The following is a 25,750-nucleotide window of genomic DNA, read 5'->3' as shown; positions in this document are numbered from 1 at the left end:
TACAAAGCACAGTTAAACCACAACTTCCAAGTTCAGATGGCTCACAAAGCTGTGGTTTCAAGATGCCAGGAGTCTCTGTGCGCAAAGAATAACACATTTCTCCGACCGAACCAACTGCTGAAAAACTAACAGACTTTCCAGACTGAAACCACCGTTCCTCTGATCAAAGAGATCACCCAACCTTGAGTTAAACTTGAATGTTTTATTTGTAAAAAAAAAAAAAAAAAATCCCCCCAAAGTATACCAAAATACAGAATTACAAAAGGCAGTTTAAAATGGGAAGCATGGGTGCCACTTTTTCAGCGAGAGACTGTCCGCGGAATCACAGAGCTGGCAACGTGGCATTGGCTAAGCAGCAAAAACTGGTCAGGGCTTCCCATTTTACAAGTCCAACAGTATGAAGCCTGTTTTCGGTTTGCCTCATGCAAGTTGAATTGCCACAGTTGAGTCTTGAAATAGGAAAAGTTATTGATGGAGGTGTGACCAATTAAAGGAATATCAGGTACAAGGAAGCAACGCAGGTCTTTCTGGTGGACACTATCATCAGTCTCCCAACTCTCAGCGAACCTCTAGGCAACGTGGGTGGTCAAGTAACACCGGGCTTGAGTGGAAGGCACTCAGGTCTCCTCTAGCTGTATTTAATTTTCCCTTCCCAAGCAGGGCAACATAACATCACCATGTCGTTAACTCCATGTAAAGAATGCTGTTTGGTCAATGACAGAAGGCTTACCAGCCTCATTGAGCCTCAACAGCCACTGGCTGAACTTCAGATGGGAAAAGTGGTTATTGACAAGTCATGGAGAAGGGTTGGAACCCCTGTCTGATCAAATCTCAGCTGCCTCTCTTAAGGAGCCACCCCTCTGTCTCTTTCCCATAAGCACGTCCTTTCCACTTGTCCAGATGTCTATCCGTGGTTTATCAGGAGCCGGATCATGACACCAGCTACCAGAATTGCAATTGCCCCCGCCAGAGCTAGCCCACGACGAAAGAGAAGTTCCTTGCTTGACAGGACAACCCCACTTGAGGAAGTGACATTCGGTGAAGGTTCTTCAGGTGGGATGAACTGGAGTGCTGTCTGGTTCTCAGTCCCATGGACTGGGTTGCTTGGCATATCACCATTGGGAACCTCCATTTCCATTGTGAGATACACTGTACGATAGAAAATCTAGTGAGTAAATAAAGTTATATACCAGCCATATGCCGTCCCCACTGTGGACAGCAAGAGGATAAAATCTAGGGTTAGGTTGTTAGCGTGGTATCCTGTCCGGGTCCTGGTCCCATAGCCAGACCTCTTAGTGGGTGGGTGGGGGGCTTGAGGAGTTTGAGAATTACTGCAGAGCAGACAGAGAAAAATTACTAGCAGCTAAATTAATTAACACACTGTATTGATTGAGTGATCAACTGGCCAGAATTCTGCCTTCACTGTTTCCTAATGTCTCCCATCTGTAAAAAGGATCAGTGACAGTTTTTTTTAATGAAAGTTGAAAAATTCAGGGAGGGACCTGGATATTCCTGAGGGGGTCAGGCACCTCCTGTGGCTGACACTTCAGTTGGGTGCCCCTTCCCCACGATCTACACATAAAAGCCTGATTGGGACCCTTCCCCACAAGAACATTAGGGTGTTGCAATGAGTCCTAAGGAAACTGTGCATTGGAATCATCAGTTCAGACAATACACCAGAGCTGGCCCTGTCCACATGCAATTACACAGACGAATGCACTCCAACTGCACATTGTTAGGGACGACGGGACATTTACACAGACGTTCCCAATCGGCTGGGCATTTACATACTGTCCAATTAGTCCCAAGGTATTTGTTTTCCCCTGAACCAAATCTGTAGACACACTTCGCTCTTTCATCTGAAAATGATGTTTGTGTATTGAGGAGCACCCACGGATCTGTCACAGATTGCCTGTGTGTTGCATTCTGGGATACAATCTAAAGCAGTGGTTCCCAAACTGGTGGGTCACGATCCACCAGCAAGGGAAGCACCTGTCCCTGTCCCTTTAAGGAGTGGGAAGGGGGAAGGCAGCAACACAATCCCCAGGATCATGCTGCTCCAGGGAGGCTTCAAGTAGGGCTCCCCGCACCTCCAAACGTATAAAAAAGGGGGGGAAACCAAGCACTTCCGGTTTTTGCCATGAAACCAGAACTGCCTGTTTTTTCTTTTCTTTTTTTTACATGTTTGGAGGTGCAGGGAGCCCTGCTGAGGGCCCCCCAGACCCCCCAGAACTTCAGTGCTGGGTGCTGGTAAGTGAAAAAACCCCCTCATCCCTGGCAGCATCACTATCCTAGGGATCACGTTGCTGTCATAGTCCCTCCCCCACACAACTTACAGTGCTCCCAACTCCCTTGTAGGAGTTTGGGAAGCACTGATCTAGAGCACTGTTTCATCTACTGGGCCGCACCCTTGTGCCACACTAGGCAAGATCAGCAGTGGTGGGTAATCTTTCTTCGTCAGGGAACTTTGTCCACCTTGACTGATCTTCTCATCAAGGAATCCCGAGACACAATTCAGGGTTTCCGGGAACAAATATAACCCATTTATCTAGCTAGTATCCCAGTAAACCAATGAAAGAGTGAGAAGTTGAACTGGGATTCGGAAAGAGTGAACATTCCACCTCGGAACATCTTGGAACATTCCGTGAGAGAGAAAGGAACAAGAAAGTTAGGTTGAAGAACAGCCTAAAAATGGACTATGATGTCCCAGTAGTACATGGGATGGCTTACAGATTCAGATCCAATCCTATACTTTTCCCTGCCATAACAGATAGCTGCACCAACATCTGTAGTATTGTATGCTATGGTGGTGGTGGGTGCTTGGGAGGGGAAATGCGGAAAGGGAAAATATGTTCCTTTACACCTCCATAAGCCTCACAATCCCCAATGGGTCTCCTCAGACCTGTGCCAGCCACCCCCACCCACCTCTTACATGCCTCCCACCCTCGCTCCATTCCATTGACTCACAGTTAGAGGTCACTCCTTTCCTCCATGATCACAGGCAGGGCTGCCCTGACTTGCTACTGGCATTTCAGAAGCACACAGTTTTGCCTGCTGCTGGAGCGCCATTTGCTATGGTATCAAAGCAACTACTGCTGCCAAAAAGCGAGTTCCGGAAGCAGCAGAGCCCAGTAGAAGTGGGCTGCAAATGTGTGATCACCAGTCCATTTTTCAATCATTATCCACAAGTTTAAAAGATCCAACTCTGCCTGTGTCTCCAGCACATGATATCTCCCTGGATCTCCTTCAGGTTTGGCTGCTGAAATCGAGAGAGAAAGGAGACCCCCCCTCCCTCCCCTCGGCCAGGCAGCTGATACCTTCCACACAGCTGGAAAGGTCACCTAGAAAAGGCTCACCAATATTTTCACCAGACAATAGACTCCCCAAATGCTGTACAGCTGGGGACAAGCTCACGGAGCACAGCCCCCGAATCACTCCCAGTCCCACCCTTTTCTAGTTACCTAAGGAAGGGCACTTGTCAGCAGCAACACTGGTGTCAGCAGTCTGGGCTGTCAGTCCAGCTCGGATATGAGCCTGGGGGATGAAAGAGGAAAATGATCGAAAGTCTCAGCAGATACTTTTATGCCCTGAGGAATGCATTAAAAGCATCAACAAGCAACTGCATTTTCAGTGGTATCCCAATTAGGCTAATCAACTTGTCCTTCAGTTTAACCAGGGTTTCTGGATACCTATGTGGCTACAGATCACAAAAATGTCATTTCGAACTAACATAGAATCCAGAAACAGAATCTGGAGAATCCCAACTTTAAATTAAATTCTGGCCCCATCATTTTCAGGAGGTTTTTTCCCCTTCTATGGATCAAAGCTTGAAACAGGAGACAGCAGCTGCAGGATCGGTTAGTTGGCAACCTTCAGTCTCGAAAGACTATGGTATCGCGCTCTGAATGGTGGTTCTGGAACAGTGTCTAGTGTGGCTGAAAAGGCCAATCCGGGAGTGACAATCCCTTCCAAACCGGGAGCAAGTGCAGTCTGTCCCTGGTCTGTCTCCCTGGCTATGGGCCTTCCTTCTTTGCCTCTTAGCCTCAGACTGTTGGCCAAGCGTCTCTTCAAACTGGGAAAGGCCATGCTGCACAGCCTGCCTCCAAGCGGGCCGCTCAGAGGCCAGGGTTTCCCACTTGCTGAGGTCCACTCCTAAGGCCTTCAGATCCCTCTTGCAGATGTCCTTGTATCGCAGCTGTGGTCTACCTGTAGGGCGCTTTCCTTGCACGAGTTCTCCATAGAGGAGATCCTTTGGGATCCGGCCATCATCAAATGGATGTATATCTGCTGTAGCTGAAATGCCACCAGCAAGGTTATATCTAGTCCCAATACGGTGGGCCAGGAGACAGCACCATTTAATAGTTTCATTAACATTAGTACAAGACTGACTCCCTGTTTCCTGGGCTTGTGGGTGCGGGGGGGGGGGGGGCAGGTAGCAAAGCTTAGTGTAGGTGCCTGACTTTCTGTGCCAGCAGGACAGCTTGCAGGGGATGGGCTGCCTGGCTTGAACCTTAGTCTCCATAGGACCATACCAGGAAGAATCAGAAGATCTGGGGAGCCAATAGGGCTGCTCCTAGCCCTATATACAGGCTCCTTGGTTCCCCAGGAGTTTCTTGTCAGCGAGGTGGCAACAGACCTTGCCTCACCTCCCTATGCTAGAACTTGGTCACCCAGTGGCAAAATCCTCTGGTTCAGGCTATTTAGATCCTTATCTGTCCACTTGGGAACCTGACTTGGCTGGCTTGCCCAAGCTTTGCATCAAATCCTGCTGGGCTTGCCTACAACTGAAGCAGCTGATATTTATTCCTCATGAGAAAGTCATGGGCTTGGAGGTCTTGCACCTTCCAGCCTTGGATGCGCAACTTCCACAAGGTCAGAGCTGCTGTAACTAATATCCGTTCTCCTCCCAAGGCTGCATCAAGAGGGATACAGGAGCATATACCAAGCAGCACAACTGACCTTGCCAAGGACAGCTGACTAGGGGTGCCAGAACTGGCCCCTTAAGACATGCTGGAGAAGATGCTCCAGAGACTAACCTCTTCTGCAGCTTTCTTCCAATCGGTGCGCAAGATCAAGATCAAGAAGGAAGACGCTTGCAAAGATATGCAGACAATCAAACCCATCCATAGACCTGGAGGGATGGCAGACAAATATTCACGTTTAACTGTTTAAATACTGTTAATAATAGTAACTGTTTGGCAGATCAGTTTCGGGGCTGGCCAAGCCATGAGACCGACTGAGGCACTGACCTCAGGCAGCAGACTAGCAGGGGGGCAATTGTCCACAATGCACACCAAATGCTCTTTCTCCTCTAGCTCCCTAGCTTAGACCAGCAACCCTTCCTATCCAATATCTTGTGCCTTGGCTTTTGTGCTACTAGTGGAAAGTTTGTGCCAGTGACCCCTATCACGTAGTTACTTAATTTACCTAGGGCGCAATCCTAACCAACTTTCCAGCACCAAGGAAAGGGCAATGCAACTCCAAGGTAAGGGAACAAACATTACCTTGAGGAGGCCTCCATGAGTGCCCCCCAACTGCAGGATGCAGCGCATGCCCCATTGGCACAGCTATGCCAGTGCTGGAAAGCCAGTTAGGATTTGGGCCTTACTTACTTAAGTTACTTGCCACGTAGTTACTTAATACACGCAACACTTAATTCATGCACAGATTGAAGGGAAATTTAATACATGGTGACACAGATTCCCCCAATCACACATATGTAAATCAGGGCTAGTGCCTGAGGAGGCATGTCAAATGCTATCCCCCTTCCATGGTGATGTGCCAGCCTCTGCTCCCCCAACTGGACTCCATGAATTAGAAAAGGAAGAGGGGAATGGAGCAGAAGAGGAAGGGTGGAGAAAAGAAGAGCGGTGGGCTGGTATATCTAGGTCAGATCTTGAATTGTCACAAGACATAATGATGACGAGCTTAGACATTGATCTGTCAGGATCTTGGAGTGCAAGAATAAGAGGAGACCTGCTGGATCATATCCTGGAGGCCCATCTAGACCAGCTTCTAGTTTTCAACAATGGTCAGTTGGATGCTTTTGGGAAATGCTCAAGCAGGCAATGAAGCCAACAGACTTCTCACTCGATTGCTTCCCAGCAAAAGGTATTCAGACGTAGGCTGTCTCTGCACACCAAGGCAAGATATAACCATCATGGATATTGCTAGACTTTTCCTTGTCCATGAAAGTTACAAATTCCCATTCAACACTGTCTAAGCCAGCTGCCACTGTTATGCCATGTGGCAGTGAGTTCCACAAGAACGACTTTCCCTTCTCTGTTCTGAATCTATTCTCCTTTTCAGTAGATGACCCAAGTTCTTTATCAGACAGGGAGAAAAACTGCCGCTGTGTTGAGAGATAACTGAGGACAGCTCCCTCACGGACCCATGAGCCTCTTTCTCACACTTACCCATCACTCCAAGGTTGTACACGAACATGAGCGTGATGCCTATGGGCAAGCCGATGACATAGTAACCAACAGCATTGGCGATGGCACCAAACTTCTGCTTCCCAGCTCCTCTCAGTACCCCGCCACCAGTTGCCTAGGGAGAGGGGAGGAAAAGGCCAGAGGATTTATTGCTGCTAGTTCCATAATTACCCAAGTTACAACAGATGGATCTCACTGTACAACACAAAATGGAACAACTGCCTTAAAGTCTTCTGGGAGGCCAAATAGCTGGCCAGCAAAGGAGCCTGTCCATTGTGACACTGAATGATTCTTGTGAAGAGGGCCCTAAGTCAAATCTTTCATCTGGGTGGTCCGTGGCAAACCACTCTCTCATCACCTGCAATTTTGATATTGAAACAATACTGTCCTACACAACAGGGGTGTTGTAAGGATTACATGGGAGGGAATAAACTCTGTATAAATGCAAATCATCATCCTTATTCAGACCTGCACCTTAAGTCGTATTCCAGTGTGGCTTAACCTGCAGGTCAGAGTTGCTTACATGAAATCAGTGGTTTCATACAAGCCCAAAGGGCTTGCAATCTAAAATCAACACAATGGCGGTTACAAAGAGAGGTGTTTTATTGAACTAGAATTCAAGCTGGTTGCCTGTTAATATCTATCAGTGACTGCTGCTCCTGGGCTTTTAAGCTTCTGGGCTTTTTCCCCTGTTAAATGCTTGAGAAATCTACAAATTCTGCCTAAGAAGATTCAGCTGTGAACTGGAGAGTGGAAGCAGGTAATGGATAAACTGAGCAGGAATATTATAAACCCAACACACACACACACACACACACACACACACACACACACACAAAGCCCTGGCAAGTGAAACTTACTGCAATCGCATCAAACAGATGGAAGGGGGCAAAAATCATCATCACTTTGGAGACCAAGGTCACAATCTCTCTGTTGAGGAGAAACAACAGCAGTAAAACAATCAACAAGCTATTAAAGGGAGTGGTTAAGGAGAGAAGCTTCATCAGTAGCAAGGGGGTAAGAACTAGGGGCAAAGTCAGGGGCAGAGGCATTTGGCATGCTGCCTCTAGAGACCTTGGGTCAGCCCTCAAAGTAACATAAAAAGAGGACCTGATGGATTTCCTTATGGGAAGAATGTTACAGCTGTGGAGTTAGCATCAAAGAGGTTCCATTTCTGGTACTCATAAAATAAGATCCGTATTAATGGCTGGTCAGAGAGCAGAGACTGTGAAATCTTGGGATCTGGATACATCTATATGGCTGGAGGCAGTTCATAAGATCAGCCTCCATCAAGACAAAAGCCCAGGCTGCAACTCATGCAGAGATGCAACAGACAACCTCATCTGGGCATGAGTAATGCAGCTGTGTCTACACTGGGAATCATGATTGAAATGATCCCGTCACACCGAACATCGCAAGGCAGTTGAATGACCCACTTCTAGGGGAGGCAGACAGCAAAGAGGTGTAGACTCATACAGAGGCACAAAAGGCAGCCTCCCCTGGATTCACAAAAGCCTTTACTTATTCATTTCTTTCACACAGCCCACTGATCAGTTGTGGGAACATGTGAGAGTGACACTTGTCACTGTGTCAGAATGACGCACTTGTCACTGGTAAAGACGTAGGCCACAACATCTTTCACGGCTGCCAACAAGCCAGCAAACACCACAGCAAAGGCACCTGGAAGAAGACCAAACAGATCAGAAAAACACATTTTATACATAAATAGTGTTTAAGTGTCCCAAAGCATCCCTGATACTCCACTCACTCACCAGTCACTTCTTGTGTGATCATATCCCCTCTCAGAAACAGTCATGCCTGCAAATATCTCCACCCACCATCAGACCGGCTGCCAAGGCCTTGGTGATGCCAAGGTGATGACATCACCACCAAAATTCCAAGTTGCCAAGCTCCTGGAAGCAGCTGCATGGAGCTTGGCTTGGGAACGTGGGCTCAGGCTCAGACAATCCCTGTGCCACCCAAGGACCTCTGGCCTGTGAGCCACAGGTTGCAGACCCCTGCCTTAAGGAGACAGACATACTTGCGCAGAGTAGCCCTGTGATGCACGATCTTTTGGCTTGCTCCACATCTCCAGCACCTAAAGCGTTGCCAACTCGGACACTGGAAGCCACACTCATGCCCTGTGGCAGCTGAAAAAATAAAAAAAAATGGGAGTGATGACGCTATCAAAATGATCAAGGAGTTGGGAGCACCGTCTTCATGAGGACAAGCTGCTAAAGCATTTGTGGCACTTGGAAGAGGTTCCACTTCTTCTCTCATAATCGTGGTGTGATCACTTTGCATTATTATTACAGTCGACCTTGGCGTCCACATGGGTTTCGTTCCTGGAACTCCACAGACACCAAAACCCACAGATAACCCAATCCACAGGTCAGGCCAGCACCTGACCACTGGACATGACTGGGAAGCACCTTCTGGTTACGTTTGGAGGTATTCTGAGGCCCAGAGAGGCCATGCGTGGCCTCCACTGGCCACAGAAAACCTCCCTTATGTGACTGGAATTTGCTTCTTGTCACATCTGGGAGGTGAGAGGGGGTCCTCCAGTGCAGGTTCAGAACCTGCAGTGAGTCAAATCTGCAGGTAGCGAAACTGTGAATAAAAAGGATCCACCTGTACTATGAAGTCATTATTATTAAGTTCAGAGCCCAAAGTACTATTTCCTGCAGTGCATAAGAACATAAGAAGAGCCCTGCTGGATCAGGCCAAAGGCCCATCTAGTCCAGCTTCCTGTATCTCACAGTGGCCCACCAAATGCTTCAGGAAACACACTAGACAACAGACACAACCTGTGTCCTGGTGCCCTCCCCTGCACCTGGCAATCAGAGGCAGCCTGCCTCTAAAACCAAGAGCTTGCACATACCTACTAGTAACCCGTAATGAACTTTTCTTCCAGAAATGTGTCCAAACCCCTCTTAAAGGCATCCAGGCAAGATGCCATCACTACTTCCTGTGGCGAAGAGTTCCACAAACTAATTACACGCTGGGTAAAGAAATATTTTCTTCCGTCTGTCCTAACTCTCCCAACACTCAATTTCTGTGGATGTCCCCCGGTTCTGGTGTTGTGCGAGAGAGAAAAGAGCATGTCTCTATCCACTCTGTCTATCCCCTGCATGATTTTGTACATCTCAATCATGTACCCCCTCAGATGCTTTCCAGAAGCATCTATTTGCAGGCACATGAAACAGCAACCTTGCAGAATCTAAGCAGAATTGCATGTGATCAGGGGCATGAAAATGATGAATATTTGCTTGCTTGATGGTCAAGGAGATCCTACATTACCAACACAGACAAAATGCTTGGAAAAATAAAGTTTCCTAAGAAAACAAGATTCCTTTTTGGAGCACATGCACTTCAAATGTTGTAAAAACTTCAGCAACTCTTTGGTATACTTTCCCCATTAAAGAAAGATATCTGATGTGGTGTGTGGCATAATCAGTGAATATCTAAATATTGATCATTTTAAAAATCTAATAAAGATTATGCCTTTTATATTTTTTTTAAGAGAGGGGAGAAAATGAGGAGCAGGCACGTTAAATCCAAAAGATTTTACTACACTTAGCAAGGAAAGGAATCCAAGTTCTTACCAGATAAATTCAAAAGATTTTACTACACTTAGCAAGGAAAGGAATCCAAGTTCTTACCAGATATGCAATGGTGGCCAGTTCATAGATGATGGACTGAGCTCCCAGTTCCAGTACGCTAATCATCCCTTGGGTGGGACAATGGAAGAGACAAATTACACCAAAGAAGAATTCTATTGGACAGCAGATAATTGCAGCATGATAATATTAGCAGCTTTATTCTTGATCCTTTTCCTTATTACCTCTAGCATGCAGTATGCTTTCTTCACTGCTGCTATGCCCCAGGGTTGGCTGTTTTGTCATCAACAGCTTAGACCCCATCAGCTCTGACTTTTGGTCTTTATCACCCTGAATAGTTTGGTGTCATCTGGAAACTTGGCCCGATCTGCTGCTTACCCTGAACTCTGAATAATTTATAAATAAATTAAAAAGCACCAGTCCTGATATAGATCCTTGGGGGGCGGGGGGAACCCTCTTCTCTTCTCCGCAAAAATTGTTCAAAGCAGACCACTTTAATAGATGGAGAGACATAAATATTGGGAGGTGGTGCACACGTACGTGTTTATCACCTGAGGACTGCAACATCCAGAAGGAACATGTATGTGCCAACAGGTGCACAGGGCCAGTGGACTCAAAACAGGCAGCAGGATCACTCTGCACCATTGGGGAAGTTTGTAGGTGGAGGAGGTACCTGGCTTCATCCTTGTTCTCCATAGCACCAGCCTGATAATGGCTAGGAGGTGTACATGTCAGTCCAGCCACATTAGGTGATTTGGGGAGTCAATACAGACCCTGCCAGCCTGATATAAGTACTGCCTCTAGCTTAGCTTCCCAGTGCAAACAAACTGTCTAGAGGCCAAGCAGAATAATACCTTTATGAGAGCCAACTAAAGCATCAGACACTTGTGAGCAAGCTTTGGGTCGTCCCAAGCGCCTCTTAAGGCTGGATGTTAACCTCCATGTGCTGCAGTACAGACTTTGCAAGGGCCTCACCTGACAGGAAGCTTCCCATTTCAAAGGTCCACCACTCTATGCACATCATCAACATGCTGGGGAGGGCCAGGCGGATGAATGAGCCCCACTCCTGCAAGCAGTCCCGGGTCCAGCCTGTAAACCGAGGGAGAGAGAATTGCCCTGGAGGGTAGCCGAGAGATTCCCAGGCTGCCTTCCGAAAGCATCAGCCCCAGTTCCAGGAGAGGGGAAAGGGGCATGGCTTGGTGCAGAGAGGAACGGCAGAGGCAAAATATGTACGTTGTTGGGGTCAGGAAAATTCTCCTTGTTGTAAGACAGGAGACCCAAACCTCATCCGGATGGTTTTTATTATTTATATATTCCAACCTTCTGAAGAGCATATGAGAGCATCTAAGGTCCCCCCCCTCCCCATTTCACCATCCCTATGAAGTAGGTTAAGCTGAGAGAGTGTGACTGAGCCAGGGTCGCCCAATGAGCTCATGGCTGAGGAAGGATTCACACCCAGGTCTCCCTGCTACATCTCCACCCACTACCCCACACAGTCTCTTTTACAGGGATCAGGTACGCACATAACTTATCCTGGCCTGTTTCTGCAAAGAGGCTGCCTTTGGCAAGGCATGAACAGCTAAATCCCCAGCTGCAATGCCCCAGGCTCTGGCTTCAAAGTCTGCTCTAAGTGTGACGCTCCCCATCAGCCATTGCCTTATGATTCTAGGCAGATCTGAGTTGGCTTTGCCAAATTCAGAATTTCCTCCTAATGTTTTGCTGAGATGCGATTCTTAGCTGCATGTAGCATGTATGATTCTCCTTTTCCCAAAAGAGCCAAGCAACTGGAGTCCCAAACTGTGCTCTCCCCCTGCTTCCAGGCAGCCGGAATATAGAATCCTTTGCAACCAAGGGATCCATGCACTCTCTCTGCATAAGAGGAGGGGAAACAGATAGCTTAGGGAACCAACAGTCAGCTTTGGCAGTATCCCAGGGATGTGTGTATGAACCCTATATCACCTTCTCAAAGTGGTCTCCCAGCGGGGTCCCAATAAGCCCTACCTCCCCAGGTCTCTTCGTGTATCTTCTTCCACCACACGTACAGGAAGAGGAGAATCGTCTGCATGTTCTGAGAAAGTGTATTGGCCCAGGCAGATCCGCTGGGAGACGGTGAGGAGGAAATGGAGAGAGAACATAAGAAGAGGGAACTGATAGGGTCTCATCCTGGGAATAATGTCACCAATTTTCAGAGAATAATCAGGAAAGCTAGATACTGCACCTCTTTCTCAAAGTTGTAACTGAGCAGACCACATGCAGGGTTAGCCTCAGGTCAAAAAATGTACCCCTTTTTTAAAGTTTTGAATACCTTATTTTTAATATATTTGTAGCCCCACTGCATGGCATGTTACACAGAATGAGGAAAACAAGGTCCCTGCCCTGAGGGGCTCACAAATTGCAACTGAGGCAAGAACGAAGGCTAATTTTCCCTACAGCAAGGAACAGGCTTTTCTCTTACCCAATGCTTCCTGATCTCTGCTCTGCACCATTCTTGTCTAATCTACATCTCATCAGAAGGGGCAGGCTGCTTCATGGCCACACCTTGCCACTGGTGCACTGCCACCCCACTTCTATTGGAGTCAGACCAGCTGATGCAGCGTCATGAGAGCCCCTGGAGAGAGAACACCAGTAGCACCAGTCCCACTGGCTGAAAGGCACTGCTCTAGGTGGTTGACTGGGTCGCGCACCACGTATGAATGGGCTGTAGCTAGAGAGGGTACCTCCATTTGCCAATAGGAAGTCGCCGAAAGAAAAGAGGATAGAATCCACTCGACAGGTTGCAGACAAGGTGTAGCACCCCCAGTCAAACTGAATTTACTTGGGAATATGGGAAACCCATTGGGACGCACTTCCAAGTCAGGAAGCATAGACTTGCAGCCTAAATAGCTACATATATTCCAGGCAGCCTCCACGCTTATACAAAGGTGGATCTCTACTTCTAGTTCACTCTCTGAGGACTCATCACTGGAAGTCTTTCCTAGTCTAACTGCTCAAGGTCATGTCACCGGGAGATGTCAAGGACATTAGCATGTCACACATGCTCCACACTTTGCCACACCTGCAGAGGACCAGCTCAGACACATCCCTCCCCTGACATCAGCCAGTTTGCACAGGGTGAAGTTCTGTCTCTACCAGCTATGAGGCAGGAGAATTACTACTTACACCACGCCCAGCTGGAATGCATAAAGGAAGACAGCATTCATGATCACATTCAGGATGTTGGCCACAACACCAGTCACCACCTGGGGCAGGAGGATAGCCTAAAACCCAGGGCAAACCAGGAAGAAATGTCAGCATGCCACACAACAGAGACAGAAGACAGGTACCAGCTCAGCGATTAGTCTTTTCCATGCCTGCGACATGCTTCTTAAGCATGGGACAGTCCCTGGAACTCAGTGGTAAAACACCTGTGATCCCAGGATGGCCGCTGCCTTTCCGGTGTACTGTAGATACCAGCAACCTAGAAGGCAGTTTCACAGGTTCATGCAATTTTTCTTCTCCCCCTTTGTCAGCAAAATTCAGGTGCTCAGTGCTCTTGACTGTGGAGCCAATGAGGGCACCTCTTTGCTGAGCCTGAGTAAGCCAGTAGCTGGTTTTAAGACTCCCCAAAGCACATCTCATAGTTTAAAGCTGACAAAAACATTTGACATAGTCTAGTGTTAATTTTAATAACTGTCACTACGGGATACAATATTTGATGCTCATTTTGCATTTATATACCAGGTGCAGATATAGATATAACCTAGATATAACCTCCTAGTTATACCACAGACTGATACTCATTTCTAAATCATCAAGAAAAGATACATTCAACTTCTGACAATGAATGATTCCTTTTCTGCATGAATAATCCTACGTTGGCATTAAAAATTACCCACTCAGGAGGGTGTCTATTGCATCCCTGCATGAGTCAGGAGACATTTCCAGGACAGTTAGGCTGAAATCCTATACATACATTCCTGAGAGTAAGCACCATAGAACATAATGGGACTTACTTCTGAGTAGACATGCATAGGATTGCTTTGTTACTTATGCAGAAGCATGGTGTTGGCTCCACCAAGGATGGGCGATTCATTTTTTCCCCCCAAACAGAAGGATATGCTTTTTGGATTACAGACTCATGAGTCTCCAATTTTTTAAAAGCATGGATCAGCTATAAAATCCATAGCACCTGGCACGGGTTTTTCTCTCAGCCAAGTTCAACACCAGCTTCTCCAATGAAAAAAACACCACCAACTCTCAACATTCTGTGACTGACTCTTCCCCCTCTCAATAGTCCGCATGTTGATAGACAATTAGCAATTTGGAACTAGAGCTCTAGTGCTCCCAGACACCAGTCACTGCCCTAGTATCCCTTGTATCCCTGAGCATCAGCATCCCACAATCCTCCCTGGGCAAGCAGAGAAGCAGAGGCAGTACCTGACTTTGCAAATATCTGGTCTGCAGTTGGTAGATGAACGCCGCCTGCAAAAAAGTCACATTGCATTAAATCTGGCCTGCTTTTCTCCCTTGCCCAAGTTAAATTTCTAAAGAAAACAGGTGCTGCAGCAAATAAGGACAGAGACCATGATCATTAATCCCATTTATAGTGTTTTCAGTGGGTGAGAAGCATGCCTACATCTCAAAGAGAGTCGTCAGCGGTCCTACTCTGAGTCCTTCTGCCTTCTAAAGTACACTGAAAAAAGACCTTGCCCACCACACAGAAAAGAGAGAATTGCTTGAGGCCCAATTGGTCATCTATCTGTTGCCGCATAAAGAACTTATTTGCCATCACACAAGCTGGTTTAAATTGTGTGACTTCTGCTGGCAACTGAAAAGGAAGAGAGGACTGGAGAATCAGCCAAATTGTGGAAGTAAAAGGGGAGGGCAAGAGAATTTCCTGGGGGACACTTTAGCCTTATCCTCCACACTTCCTCTCCGGCTAGTGGTGGAGAAGGGGCTAGATGCAGCCATTTTCAACCACTGTGCCGTGGTACACTGGTGTGCTGGGAACGGTTTGCAGGTGTGCCATGGGCGTTTGGGGGAGGGTCATTTATGAGTAGAGCCATTCGGGGACATGAGTCCCACACCAGTAGCATGGTGTGCCTTATCAATTGTCAAAAATCAATGGCGTGTCTTGGCAATTTTAGTAGCTTCTCAGTGTGCCATGAGACAAAAAGGATTGAAAACCACTGGGCTAGAGGAAGAACAATGGTGATGGTTTTTTTTACATCTGCTAGCATGGTATGGGGTAAGGTGCGTGTGTGTGACATCCGACACCCTGCCTCAGGCACCGGAACATCGTGGATCAATCCAGAGCCCAAGAAAAAGGAAATATTCCCCGGAACAGGTCCCAGAATCCTTTGCAATATGTAGGGCAGGCTCATTGACACGGAAAAGTAGTCAATGTAGAAGTCTGCAGGAAGTAGCAAGTTTGAAAAAACCACGGCTGGATTATAATCTACAATGATTTTTCATTTTACAAGGAAAAAAACTTACCGGGAGAGCAGGGATAAATATCATCACATACACCTGGGTTAGCCTGAAAGAGAATGTAACAGAATTTCATTTGTCAATCAAGTCCACATTTTGCTGGATCTGACAAAGGATTCATCTAATCCAGCATCCTTTTTCCAACAGTGGTCATCTAGACACCTCTGAAGCAGAGTAGGAATGCGAGACCCATCCTCTCTTTGTCCCCATCACCTATTATTCAGAGGACTGCACTTGGACTTGGAAGTTCCATTTTAACTAATAGCACTGGTTAGTTAAATAGTAATCTTTAACTAATAATCCTCCACTTAAGAAGCACCCTGTTGAAAAGTGGTGAATTGTCTCCAACTTCTGCCCACCTGAAGGAAGAGGCGAGTCCCAACAAGGGATTTGAGGGAGGTGTCTCTCAACACATAGTGGGAATTGCAACTCCAGAGAGCAAGCACAGAAGAAAGCCTGAAGGCAGAGACGGAAGAAAAGGGAAATGAAAAGAGAAGAAAAGAAGAATGAGAAATTTCGCAACTATAGTACACAAGTGCAGGAATCAGCACGAAATCCAATATGTTGAGAACTTGAACTGTGTATTCATTAAAACAAAACCCAACATGTTTCTAGTCCTTAACACTGCAAAGATAGGCTTAGAAGTGCTTGAGCACTGCTGATAAAAATGTAGGACTTCGGGGAAAGGATATCTAATGGCACGGAGAGGCAGCCTCCTATTTTTTTGCAGTCTTCTACCCGCTTTCTCACATGAAAAGATAAAACTAAGCCAAGGTAGTCTTAATTCAGATTAGGAGCCCACGACCAACTCAGAAAGCAAAAAGAAAAGCAGAAACAGAAGGAGAGGGGGGCAAATAATTCAGCCAAAGACAAATTGCAGCACTCCCCCAAACCATCAAGGCCGTGCAGAGCATCAAGAAGTCATGCACTGCCTGACCTGGAGACCTCCGGGTCCTGTCTGAAGAACAGCAGAATCTGCTCAGTGTTGATGAAGATAGCCCAACAGGGAAAGCAGAAGAGGAGCAGGATGAGAATCCCTCTCTGCAGGATGGTCCCAACTCGCTTCACATTCTTGCTCCCGTATGTCTGGGCAAAGTGGAAGAAGTCAGACGTGAAAATCAGGGATTATCTCCCACACATATAGCATGAACCTATGCGCTGCTGGAGGAAGGCCAGAACAACTGTTCCTTTACCCAGAGGAGACCTCTGTAACTGCCTCCTCCCCCACAGGATACATCAGGAACCATTTTGGTGCCACTGCAATGGTGAGGAGGGGGCAGGACTGGGCTGTTAAAGTCACAAATATCATGAAAGCAAGTAAAGCAGTATGAACATGAAATGCATGTTTGCAGTGAAATTTTAGAGCACTGCTATGCACCAAGTGGACAAGTACCTACACAGCCTAAGAATGCACCTAAGAATTAACAGCAGGACACCCAACGGTACCTGGGACATGAGGGTGTCACAAGCCGATGCCAAACCAGTGCCAATGGAAATGCCGGTCACATTGATAACCTGGAAGGACAAGAGTGCAGGAGGAGAGACAAAGCGACAGGTCAGTGGGCTGTAGAGAATGTTGGGAGCCTCTTTTCTTTTGGTCCTTCTAGAATGACCTGGAGGGAATTGGGAAGGCTTCAAGCAGGGATGCTGGATGTTCTCAGTAGTTGCCTTGGCCATGCTTAAGCCATTCCAACCCAATGTTGCGTATACACAACAGGGAACCCAATGTGTACACTGTGGGTCAGGCAAAAAGCAGCCATTTATCATCTCAGAGGAAATCTTGAGAGCCAAGAACATTTGGGGGACATCAATTCATTATTAAATGTTTCTCCCACCCTTCATCCAAGGAGCTCGGTGGGGCATATGTGGTTCTTCCCTTCCCTGCTTTTATCCCCCAACGATCCTGCGAGTTGGGTCTCTCATTATTCAATGAGCTTCATAGCTGAGCAGGGATCTGAACGGAGGTCTCCCCAATTCTAGACCAACTATCACGCCATGCTCCCTTTAAAGTCCATAGTATAGTTTTTAAAGTCTATCAGCTACACTAACTCTATGGGATTAGGCCAAGGATGCAATTCAAGTTAGTGGCATAATGCTTTGAAAAGATAGAGGTTAGTACGTACGGATACGGCAAGGGTCACGGAATCCAGCTCAGTTTTGCCCAGGTGACCGCAGAAGATGGAGCTCACCACACTGATCAGGAACCCCAAAAGCTGTGCCACAAACTGAGGAGGAATGGCGAGGCAAGAGGTCACTGTGATGATTCCAGGCTGCGACTATTAGCTACACTGTTTATTAAATTTTTTTTCCAAACCAAAATAATTCATATTATGTTCCAAGAAATTCTGCAAGCCATGCAAATTATGCAGAGTTGCCTAATTTTCTTATTTTGCATAATTCTGGAATCTCAGTGTTTCTGAATAATTCCTTCTTGGTTTGCCAGTCACTGGAGGGGCAAGTAGATACTCAGGGTGCTGAAAAATTTGGAACCAAATCCAAAGCCCTATAGAATAAAATGGTCTTCAGGCACTGCTTAAAAAACGACAGAAGGGAGGGCAGCCTAACTTTTGAGGCAAATGTGTTCCAAAGATATGGGGTAGCCATCAAGAAGGCCTTGCTCCTGGTTGACTTCCAGTCACATTTCTGGTATGGCAGAGTCACAAACAGAGTCTCTGTGGGGAATCTTAAAGGTTGCGCAGATTCATATAAAAGAAGACAGCCCTTCCAATAACCCAGTGCCAGGCTTAGACTAAAGCCAGCACTTTGAACTGGCTCCAGCAGCACGGTGATCACTCCTAGGGCTAAGCTCCTACCACTTAGCATCTTCATGGCTAAATTTTGCACCCAGTGGGGCTTCTAAACCATGTTCAAAGGCAACCCCCACGTAGGGCACTTTGTGCTGAGATGCTGCAATCGCATTTATGACTAACACCAGCCACCCACCCACAGCTGCAGCCAGTTTGGGAAAAGACACTCCTGGGCATGACCTGAAAAGATGCCGTTCCCCAGCCTGCCTCCTGGAACAGATACAATCCAGGAAGAACTCTTCCCCCCCAAAAAAATTTGCTTTGGCGCTCAGTTTGTTCCTAACCAAATCCTTGCCACAGGCCTTTTCTACTTTGGGAAAAATTCCCAGATCACTGAACAGGCCCTGACCAGTACAACAAAAGCAATATGAATATTCTACCCTAGGGCTTCAAGCTTTCATTGCTTGTAAAAAGGGACTCAAGGAAAGAGGAAACAAATGAGCATTTCATCATATACACATGTGACAGCAAGCAGAGATTCACATGAATGGCCCACAGTTCCAGAGGTATTGGCGATGCTAAAAAAAGCAGGTCCTAAGGAGAGGGTTGGGTGGACCCAGTAGGACTTAAGATCAACATAGGAGTCTCCTGTGTCCAATACAGGACACTAACCCATCTAAACCATCTACTCTGCCCACAGCAGCTCTCCAAGGTCCCAGACAGATCTTTGCCCAGACCTGCTACCCGAGAACATTAAACTGGGCCTTTCTACATGCAAAAGAACATGCTCCATCACTGAATCACGGCCCTATGTCCAGCACCAGGTTCTAAAGCACAAGATCTCGGTATAGGGAGCAGCCCCTGAAAAGTTTCAAGAGGCACCACTATCTGGTGGTGAACTTCTGCCCCTTTTGTCAGATGCTTGTGGAAGGACAACAAACAAAAGGCCATTTCAGCTTGGGGTGTATCTCCCTCCCTTCTTCTGGCAGGCATGTGTGTGTCTCCTGAGCAGCTGATCCAGACCTAAGACGTCCAGCATCCTGTACAGAGACATCACAAAGTTCAGCAGGCTTGGCTTGGATCTGAGTTAACCTGTAACCTGCTTGTAAACCTTTCTACAGCAAGTAGTAATATTCACATAGTTCAGAGGCTGATTGGGGCCAGTCGTTTTGGGGGGGGGGGAAGAGGGAGGAAGGGCGAGTGCTGGGGCTTAGGGCCCAATCCTATCCAACTTTCCAATACCAGTGCAGCCCTGAGGTTGAGCAGGCCTCCATGACTGTCCCCCCACCACAGGGTGCAACACACACCACATTGGCTTGGGACTCGTCAGCCTGGGAAGGCAGCTCATCTGAGAGAAGGAAAACTCTGATCCCAAACCTCCACTGCCTTGTGGCTACATCCAGTTATGGAAAAGGCTTCAGGAGTCAACCTCGAGGCAAAATCCGGAGCTGGAGTCCCTGAGGCAGTTCATGGCTGAACACAGTCACATTCTGGCAACTCCTGCGACGCCGCTGGAACCAACCGTATTGGCCTCTGCCTTTCCATTGGACCATTTCAGCGACATGGAGAGGGGGGATTTGCTGCATGGGTAACAGTCTATCCTCCATATCTAATTTACCCAGGCTTCGCGCACTGGAGAGGACATTCTGTTCCAGAACCACCATTCAGAGCGCGATACCATAGTCTACTGAGACTGAAGGATGCCAACAACATCAGTGCTTGAAAGTTGGATAGAATCAAGCCTGGTTTGGAGGCTGCAAAATTATAATACTGTATATCCACATCAGCCTGATGTTTCTATGATCAAAATAATCCTCCCTTTGGCTAAGAAGCAGGGCTGCAGTGCTCACTCAGATCCATTTGCGTATAAAACTGCAGCAGTCCTCAATTTCAAGATCCTTTTATGGCACAGCCCCATGGCCACACAGATCTCTTTAAAGCCTATCTCCACTGATAGTCTTTGTTTTCTTCCATTTGCAGGTTCACAGAAGTGTCCCGGGGGAGTTAAGTGGTCCAGGGGGAGCTGAACTTGCAAGGACATCCCAAAACACTTTGCAAGGTAGCTGATGCTCCTTTGCAATTAATTAATTTTTTTAAAAAGCCTTCCAGATTTCAAGCACCTAGAGTCTAGACTCATGCACAGAGCTCTCTGCTCCTCTGCAAAGGACACTGCTTCTCTTCAAAGGATTTCTGAATCACTGCTGAAAAACTCAGTTCAAGGCCTTCCAGATAAAGCAGCGATTTACAACCACTGTGCCGTGGCACACTGGTGTGCCATGGATAGTCTGCAGGTGTGCTGCAGGACTTGGGGGAGGGTCATTTATTAGTAGGGCAATTGGGGGATTTGAGCCCCCCACCAGCATCATGGTGTGCCTTGTCAATGGTAAAAAAACTGATGGTGTGCCTTGGCAATTTTAGTGCCTTGTCAGCATGCCATGAGATGAAAAAGATTGAAAATGGCTGAGATAAAGCCTGAAAGGCTGCAGCTGTCATGATCTCATTGGGGATAAGGCAGCTTCATATTTTCAGTCTAATATGCACCTAGCCCAGCATTCAGCTTCCAGTAGCAGCCAGATGTAGCCAACTCTGTTATTTTCCGCTCACTCCCCAGTATGCAGACCCCATTTCGATATTGCGGTCAGTGGCATAGCTAGAGGGGGTACAAAGCACTAGGTTTTGCAGGAAGCCTCACTGTGGTGTGCAAGCAGCCCCTTCCCCTCTCCTTCAGAGTCATTCCGGGTGGGGTGGGGTGGAGCAAAACAGAGGCATTTAATTTTCCAGAAATTAAAATAGATTACGTACTTCTCCAGTTAGAAATAATATGTGGTTGCATCTGCTGACTCTATGTCACCTACCTAGTACATTTGGAAAGTGATTTTAATTTATTAAAATGCAGGGTTGGAATAAAAACATTTAACACCACAATTTGCTATTTTAATCAAGACATTTTTTTTGGGGGGGGGGGGGGAAATTACAAAGTTCATTCATAAACTCAGCTTCCATGAACTGACTGGTCTTGAGGACACCCTTTTATATCCAACCCCCAAATTTAATTGGGAGGGGTTCACAATCTCAGAGCCCCCCCCCCCCAATTTGGAAGGATACGTATAGAACAATCCCTATGGAAAGATCACCCTCTAGTCCACCTGGTGTCAGAGAGGGGGAACTGTTATCAGGTAATTGTGGGGTGGGGGTGGCATCGCATCCATTCCAAAAAACATGTTGGGGCAGCCCCTAATCCAGTGGTTCCCAAACTAGGTCAGGACCCACTGGTGGGTTACGACCTGATTTTTGGTGGGTTGCCAAAGGGTGATGGAAAGATCAGACAGCTAATTGCCTCAAATCATGAGGCTGTTCAAAAATCAGATACTGTAGCTGCTGCTCGTTACCCTGCGAAGAGTCCAGCTCCTGCAGTTTGCAAGGCACGTGTCAACATAGAGAGATGAATGTCTGAGGGTCTTTTTTATGGTTACTATTACTTATAAATAAATAAATATTATTTCTTTCTAGATCTTTAAGACCGCTAAACCTAGGTGGGTCCCAACAGAGCAGTCATTTTCAAGCTTCTTCATCTCGGGGCACACTGGCAAGGCACTCAAATAGTCCATTTGTTGACAGTTGCCGTAGCACACGGCTCACATCCCCCCCCAATGGCTCCACTAATAAATAACCCTCTCCCAAACTCCTGTGGCACACCTGGGGACCCTTTGTGGCACACCGACGTGCCACAGCACAGTGGTTGAAGATGAGTGCCACAGAGTGTCATTTGAAAATGTGGGTGTTGGTGCTCAAAAGTTGGGGAACTTCCCCCCTGCCCTAGACAACTGACACACTACATGGGGGGGGGAGACTTTGGCCCCCTCCTCCCTCCTGCTCTTGGGCAGCATCTCCTTCCTTCCCCCCCCCCTTGATCCCTGGTCCTCCTCCCTGCCCATCCTCGCCTCCTTCCCCCCTTCTCACCACGGGGGCTCCGATCTTGATGAGCTCCCGGGCTTCCTGCCAGGCTCCGACGGGGACCAGCCTGCGGAGGCTCCGGCCGCAACGGCCGCAGCAGGACGGCGGGGGCGCTGGGGCTGCCCTGACCCCGCTGGAACGGATGGCCACGTCGGGCTCCTGCAGCACCATCATCATCGCGCCCTCCTCCGCAGGACTCTCGCCCAACGGACGGCCGGCTGCGTCCCTCTGCCTGCGCTCCGGGCTGCCTCCAGCCGCGGCCACGCCCCCTTGGAGGAATCCCGGCCTCCATTGGACGGGGCGGGCTGTGACGCGCTGCAGAGATGGGGAGGGGGAACACCTTTGCCACAATGGGGGGGGGCTCCTTGGCTTGGAGTGAATCTTCAGCATCATCATGAGCCCCTAGGGGGGCAGGGACTCCCAGCCCAAGCCTCTGCCTGTCTATTATGGTCAATGGAGCTTACTCCCAGGTAAGTGTGGCTAGGCTTGCAGCCTGAGAGCCCAATCCTATGCCTTTCTACTCAGGAGTAAGTCCCATTATGGTCAATGGAGCTGACTCTCAGGTAAGTGTGGATGGGATTGCAGCCTTATGCACTCTGAAAGAGCTGGGGGGGAATATATGGCTCCTCTCACCCCCACCCCAACTTCTCCAAACAACAACCCTGCAGGGAGGTTAAGGTTAAGACATGGTAACTGGTGGGAGGAGGCTTCCCCGTGAGCTTCATGAGGAAGAATCTGAGGCCGGGTCTCCCTGGTCCCAGTCCAATATGCTAAGCCAGTGTTTTTCAAACTGTGGGTCGGGACCCACTAGATGGGTCCGAGTCCATTTCAGGTGGGCTGTGTAGCGCCCAGCTCAGTTGCCACGGAAAGCCGAATATCTAATCTCATCACACCATAGAACAGTGTTTCTCAAACTGTGGGTCCGGACCCACTCGATGGGTCTGAGTCAATTCAGGTGGGTTGTGAAGCAGCTAGCTCAGCCGCCATTGAAGATATGGAGCTGAAACTATGGGGTTCAGAGCTGCTGGGAAGGACAGGTTCCCAGGAGGGTTTGAAATAACACCCAGGGAAGAGCAGGAAACACATGGAGACTCTAAAAAGCCTTGCGCTAATGCGGTCCGCAGCTTGTGTCTGGTGGTTATGACCAGCAGACATGGGCCAGTGTGGGCTCCAACAGGCCAGAGGCTCATTGGAGACTGGGGGCTCCCTGCGGGCTGGATGGGGGTCCCTGAGGGCTGCAAATGGCCCACGGGCCGGGGTTTGCCCACCTCTACTCTAAATCAAAGGTCCTCTGGAAATGTGTGCTATTGGCTGGTCAGCACATGCATCGCACCTCAGGTTGTCTGCAAGGAGTGCGCCATCAGACCTAGCTCTTTCCTAATAGCTTTCAGTGGAATCAGTTCCCTCATTCAGATACTCGTAATCAAGGTTCCTGGAATCAGAGGAGCCAAATGAGGGGCCTGCAGGTGTGTGAACCATTCCTGTGGCCAACGCAATTGCCTTTCCAGGACAAGCAGAACCCTGGTTGGTTGTGGGCTTGCTCCTGACAGGGGTGGGAGCTGACCGGCTACAGATGCAATATGTGTGCGCAAACTTCTCCCAAAGGTCAGGGTTGCTGGACTGGGCAATTTAGTTTGCTGGTTCTAAATCACTTGCAAATATTTGCACATGGAATTTTGCAGCAAATTAAGAGCAGATCCTCTCCCTTATCCTTGTCATACGCAGCTGGCTACTTAGCGCCCTCTTGGCTTTCTCGGTCCATACTCCAGCAGGAACTGTTGTAAGCCACATCATTCATAGCTCTGCCTGGGAACAGCCTCTTCTCTGGCTGTTTATTTCTCATTTTAAAGACATGGCTATTTGTGAAAGCGACTGCAGAAATCCAGAATTCATGACCACAATTATTAACATAAGAACATCAGGAGAGCCCCACTGGATCAGGCCAAAGGCCCAGCTTCCTGTGTCTCACAGTGGCCCATCAGGGCACACGTAAGACAACAAGAGACCTGCATCCTGGTGCCCTCCCTTACAGCTGGCATTCCAAGGTAGTCTACTTCTAAAATCAGGAGGTTGCACATACCCATCATGGCTTGTAACTCTGTGATGGACTTTTCCTCAAGAAATTTGTCCAATCCCCTTTCAAAGGAATCCAGGCCAGATGCCATCACCACATCCTGTGGCAAGGAGTTCCACAGACTAATTACATTCTGGGTAAAGAAATATTTTCTTTATTAAGACTCCTATCACAGTCTGGGCTGACCCAACACCTCCCCGAGCCTGAGGCAGCACACCAATACTGGCGCCCATTATTATTTTTCACATTTTGATGCCACCCTTCCTCCAAGGAGCTCAGAGCAGTGCACATAGTTTTTCCCCTCCTTTTGTCCTCACAACAACCCTATGATGTAGGTAAGGCTGAGAGATAGTGACTGGCCCAAGGTCACCCAGAAAGGTTCATGACTGAGCAGGGATTTGAACCTGAATCTTCCAGTTTTAAGTTCAACTCCTGAACCACTACTAACCATCCTGGCTCTCAATTGCATTACACCATGGTGTGCAGGCTCTGCTCCTCCTCCTCCAGCTCCCTAATTCAAAAAGGAAGAGTGGGACAGAGAGGGAAGGGGAAGCAGGTCCTGCCCACAGATGCTGCTACCTGAAGCCCTCACGTTGAGTTTAAGAGGATGGCAAAATGAGGAGAGAAGGGATGCCACGCCCCATTGCACCTTCTGTCCCACTGTCAATGAAGCACCCCAGTTTGCAATCTGAACCCCTTTCAATTGAAAGCCACAGCCTGGTCACCCTTCCACCTCCCTATTCCTGACCGTTTAAGAAAGCTGTGAAGAAGGCCTGGAGATGGTGAAGCAGAGCCTCCCATCCCTTTCACTTACCAGCAGCTTTCGCCACCCCAGATGGTTCCTTCTCACCTGGATCCTGCTTCCAATCACGCAGAAGAGCAGAGCAGCCACTCTCTCTGAATCTAGCCTACTCCACAGGGTTGTTGTGAGGATAAAAGCGGGGGAGATCAGTGTACCCCAAACCGACCTTCTTGGAAGAAAGAAGTTGTGAAAAGGAAATAGCTAGTACGTCTTATCAAATATTCTTTTTTCGGTAGCAGCCAGCCATATGTTCCAAGGAACTCCTGAGAAGGCCAAGCCCCTCCCCTTCTGCTGGTCCTAACTGATATACTGGCTCTGCACATGGAGGTTCAGTTTCCCTATCATGGCTAATAGCCAACCATAGATCCATGAATTTGACCAATCCCTTTTCAAAACTTCTGTCAGCACCCTTCTTTTTATTCTTCCTAAAAATGTTGTATTGCCCTTGCTGTTGAGGGGACTCAATGCAATAGGAAGCAATGAAATGGTAATCAAGACCACCTAACTATAAAAATATAGGGTGGCAACAGTCAGTATAGAAGCTGCAGAAAAGTAAAATGCATGTGCGTACACGAACACACAAGAACAAAAGGTCGCACCAGTTTACTGAACTGCAGTCCTTCCTGTGGCCACTGGGTGTTGCTTCAATT

General features: G+C 47.9%; 1 protein-coding gene across 1 annotated transcript; it reads right to left on the bottom strand.

Moving 5' to 3' along the window:
- Nucleotides 1-904: 904 nt before the first annotated feature.
- On the bottom strand, nucleotides 905-22,617 carry LOC136659328 (multidrug and toxin extrusion protein 2-like). The gene is made up of 17 exons (XM_066636465.1): nucleotides 22,231-22,617; nucleotides 17,647-17,748; nucleotides 16,970-17,038; nucleotides 16,461-16,609; nucleotides 15,530-15,572; nucleotides 14,471-14,515; nucleotides 13,214-13,311; nucleotides 12,056-12,153; nucleotides 11,030-11,143; nucleotides 10,097-10,164; nucleotides 8,476-8,584; nucleotides 8,039-8,114; nucleotides 7,295-7,364; nucleotides 6,417-6,549; nucleotides 5,037-5,131; nucleotides 3,462-3,534; nucleotides 905-1,149 (listed from the first exon to the last, which is right to left on the bottom strand). Exons 1-17 carry the CDS (start codon nucleotides 22,615-22,617, stop codon nucleotides 905-907), a joined length of 1,974 nt encoding a protein of 657 aa, XP_066492562.1.
- Nucleotides 22,618-25,750: the final 3,133 nt, after the last annotated feature.

This window comes from Tiliqua scincoides, chromosome 8 (assembly GCF_035046505.1).
Source record: "Tiliqua scincoides isolate rTilSci1 chromosome 8, rTilSci1.hap2, whole genome shotgun sequence".
NCBI lineage: Eukaryota > Metazoa > Chordata > Lepidosauria > Squamata > Scincidae > Tiliqua > Tiliqua scincoides.
The sequence above is the reverse complement of the archived record's forward strand: the minus strand, read 5'-3'. Positions and strand labels throughout refer to the sequence as shown.

Excerpts from the sequence above, each read along its gene's own strand:
- LOC136659328 (XM_066636465.1), bottom strand. The coding sequence starts at position 22,617 with ATGATGCTGAAGATTCACTCCAAGCCAAGGAGCCCCCCCCCATTGTGG. Across the intron at positions 10,165-11,029 it reads AATGGGAAGCTTCCTGTCAG|GGATGATTAGCGTACTGGAA; the intron begins GTGAGGCCCTTG and ends GTCCCACCCAAG. Across the intron at positions 8,585-10,096 it reads TGGCCACCATTGCATATCTG|CTGCCACAGGGCATGAGTGT; the intron begins GTAAGAACTTGG and ends TTATTTTTTCAG.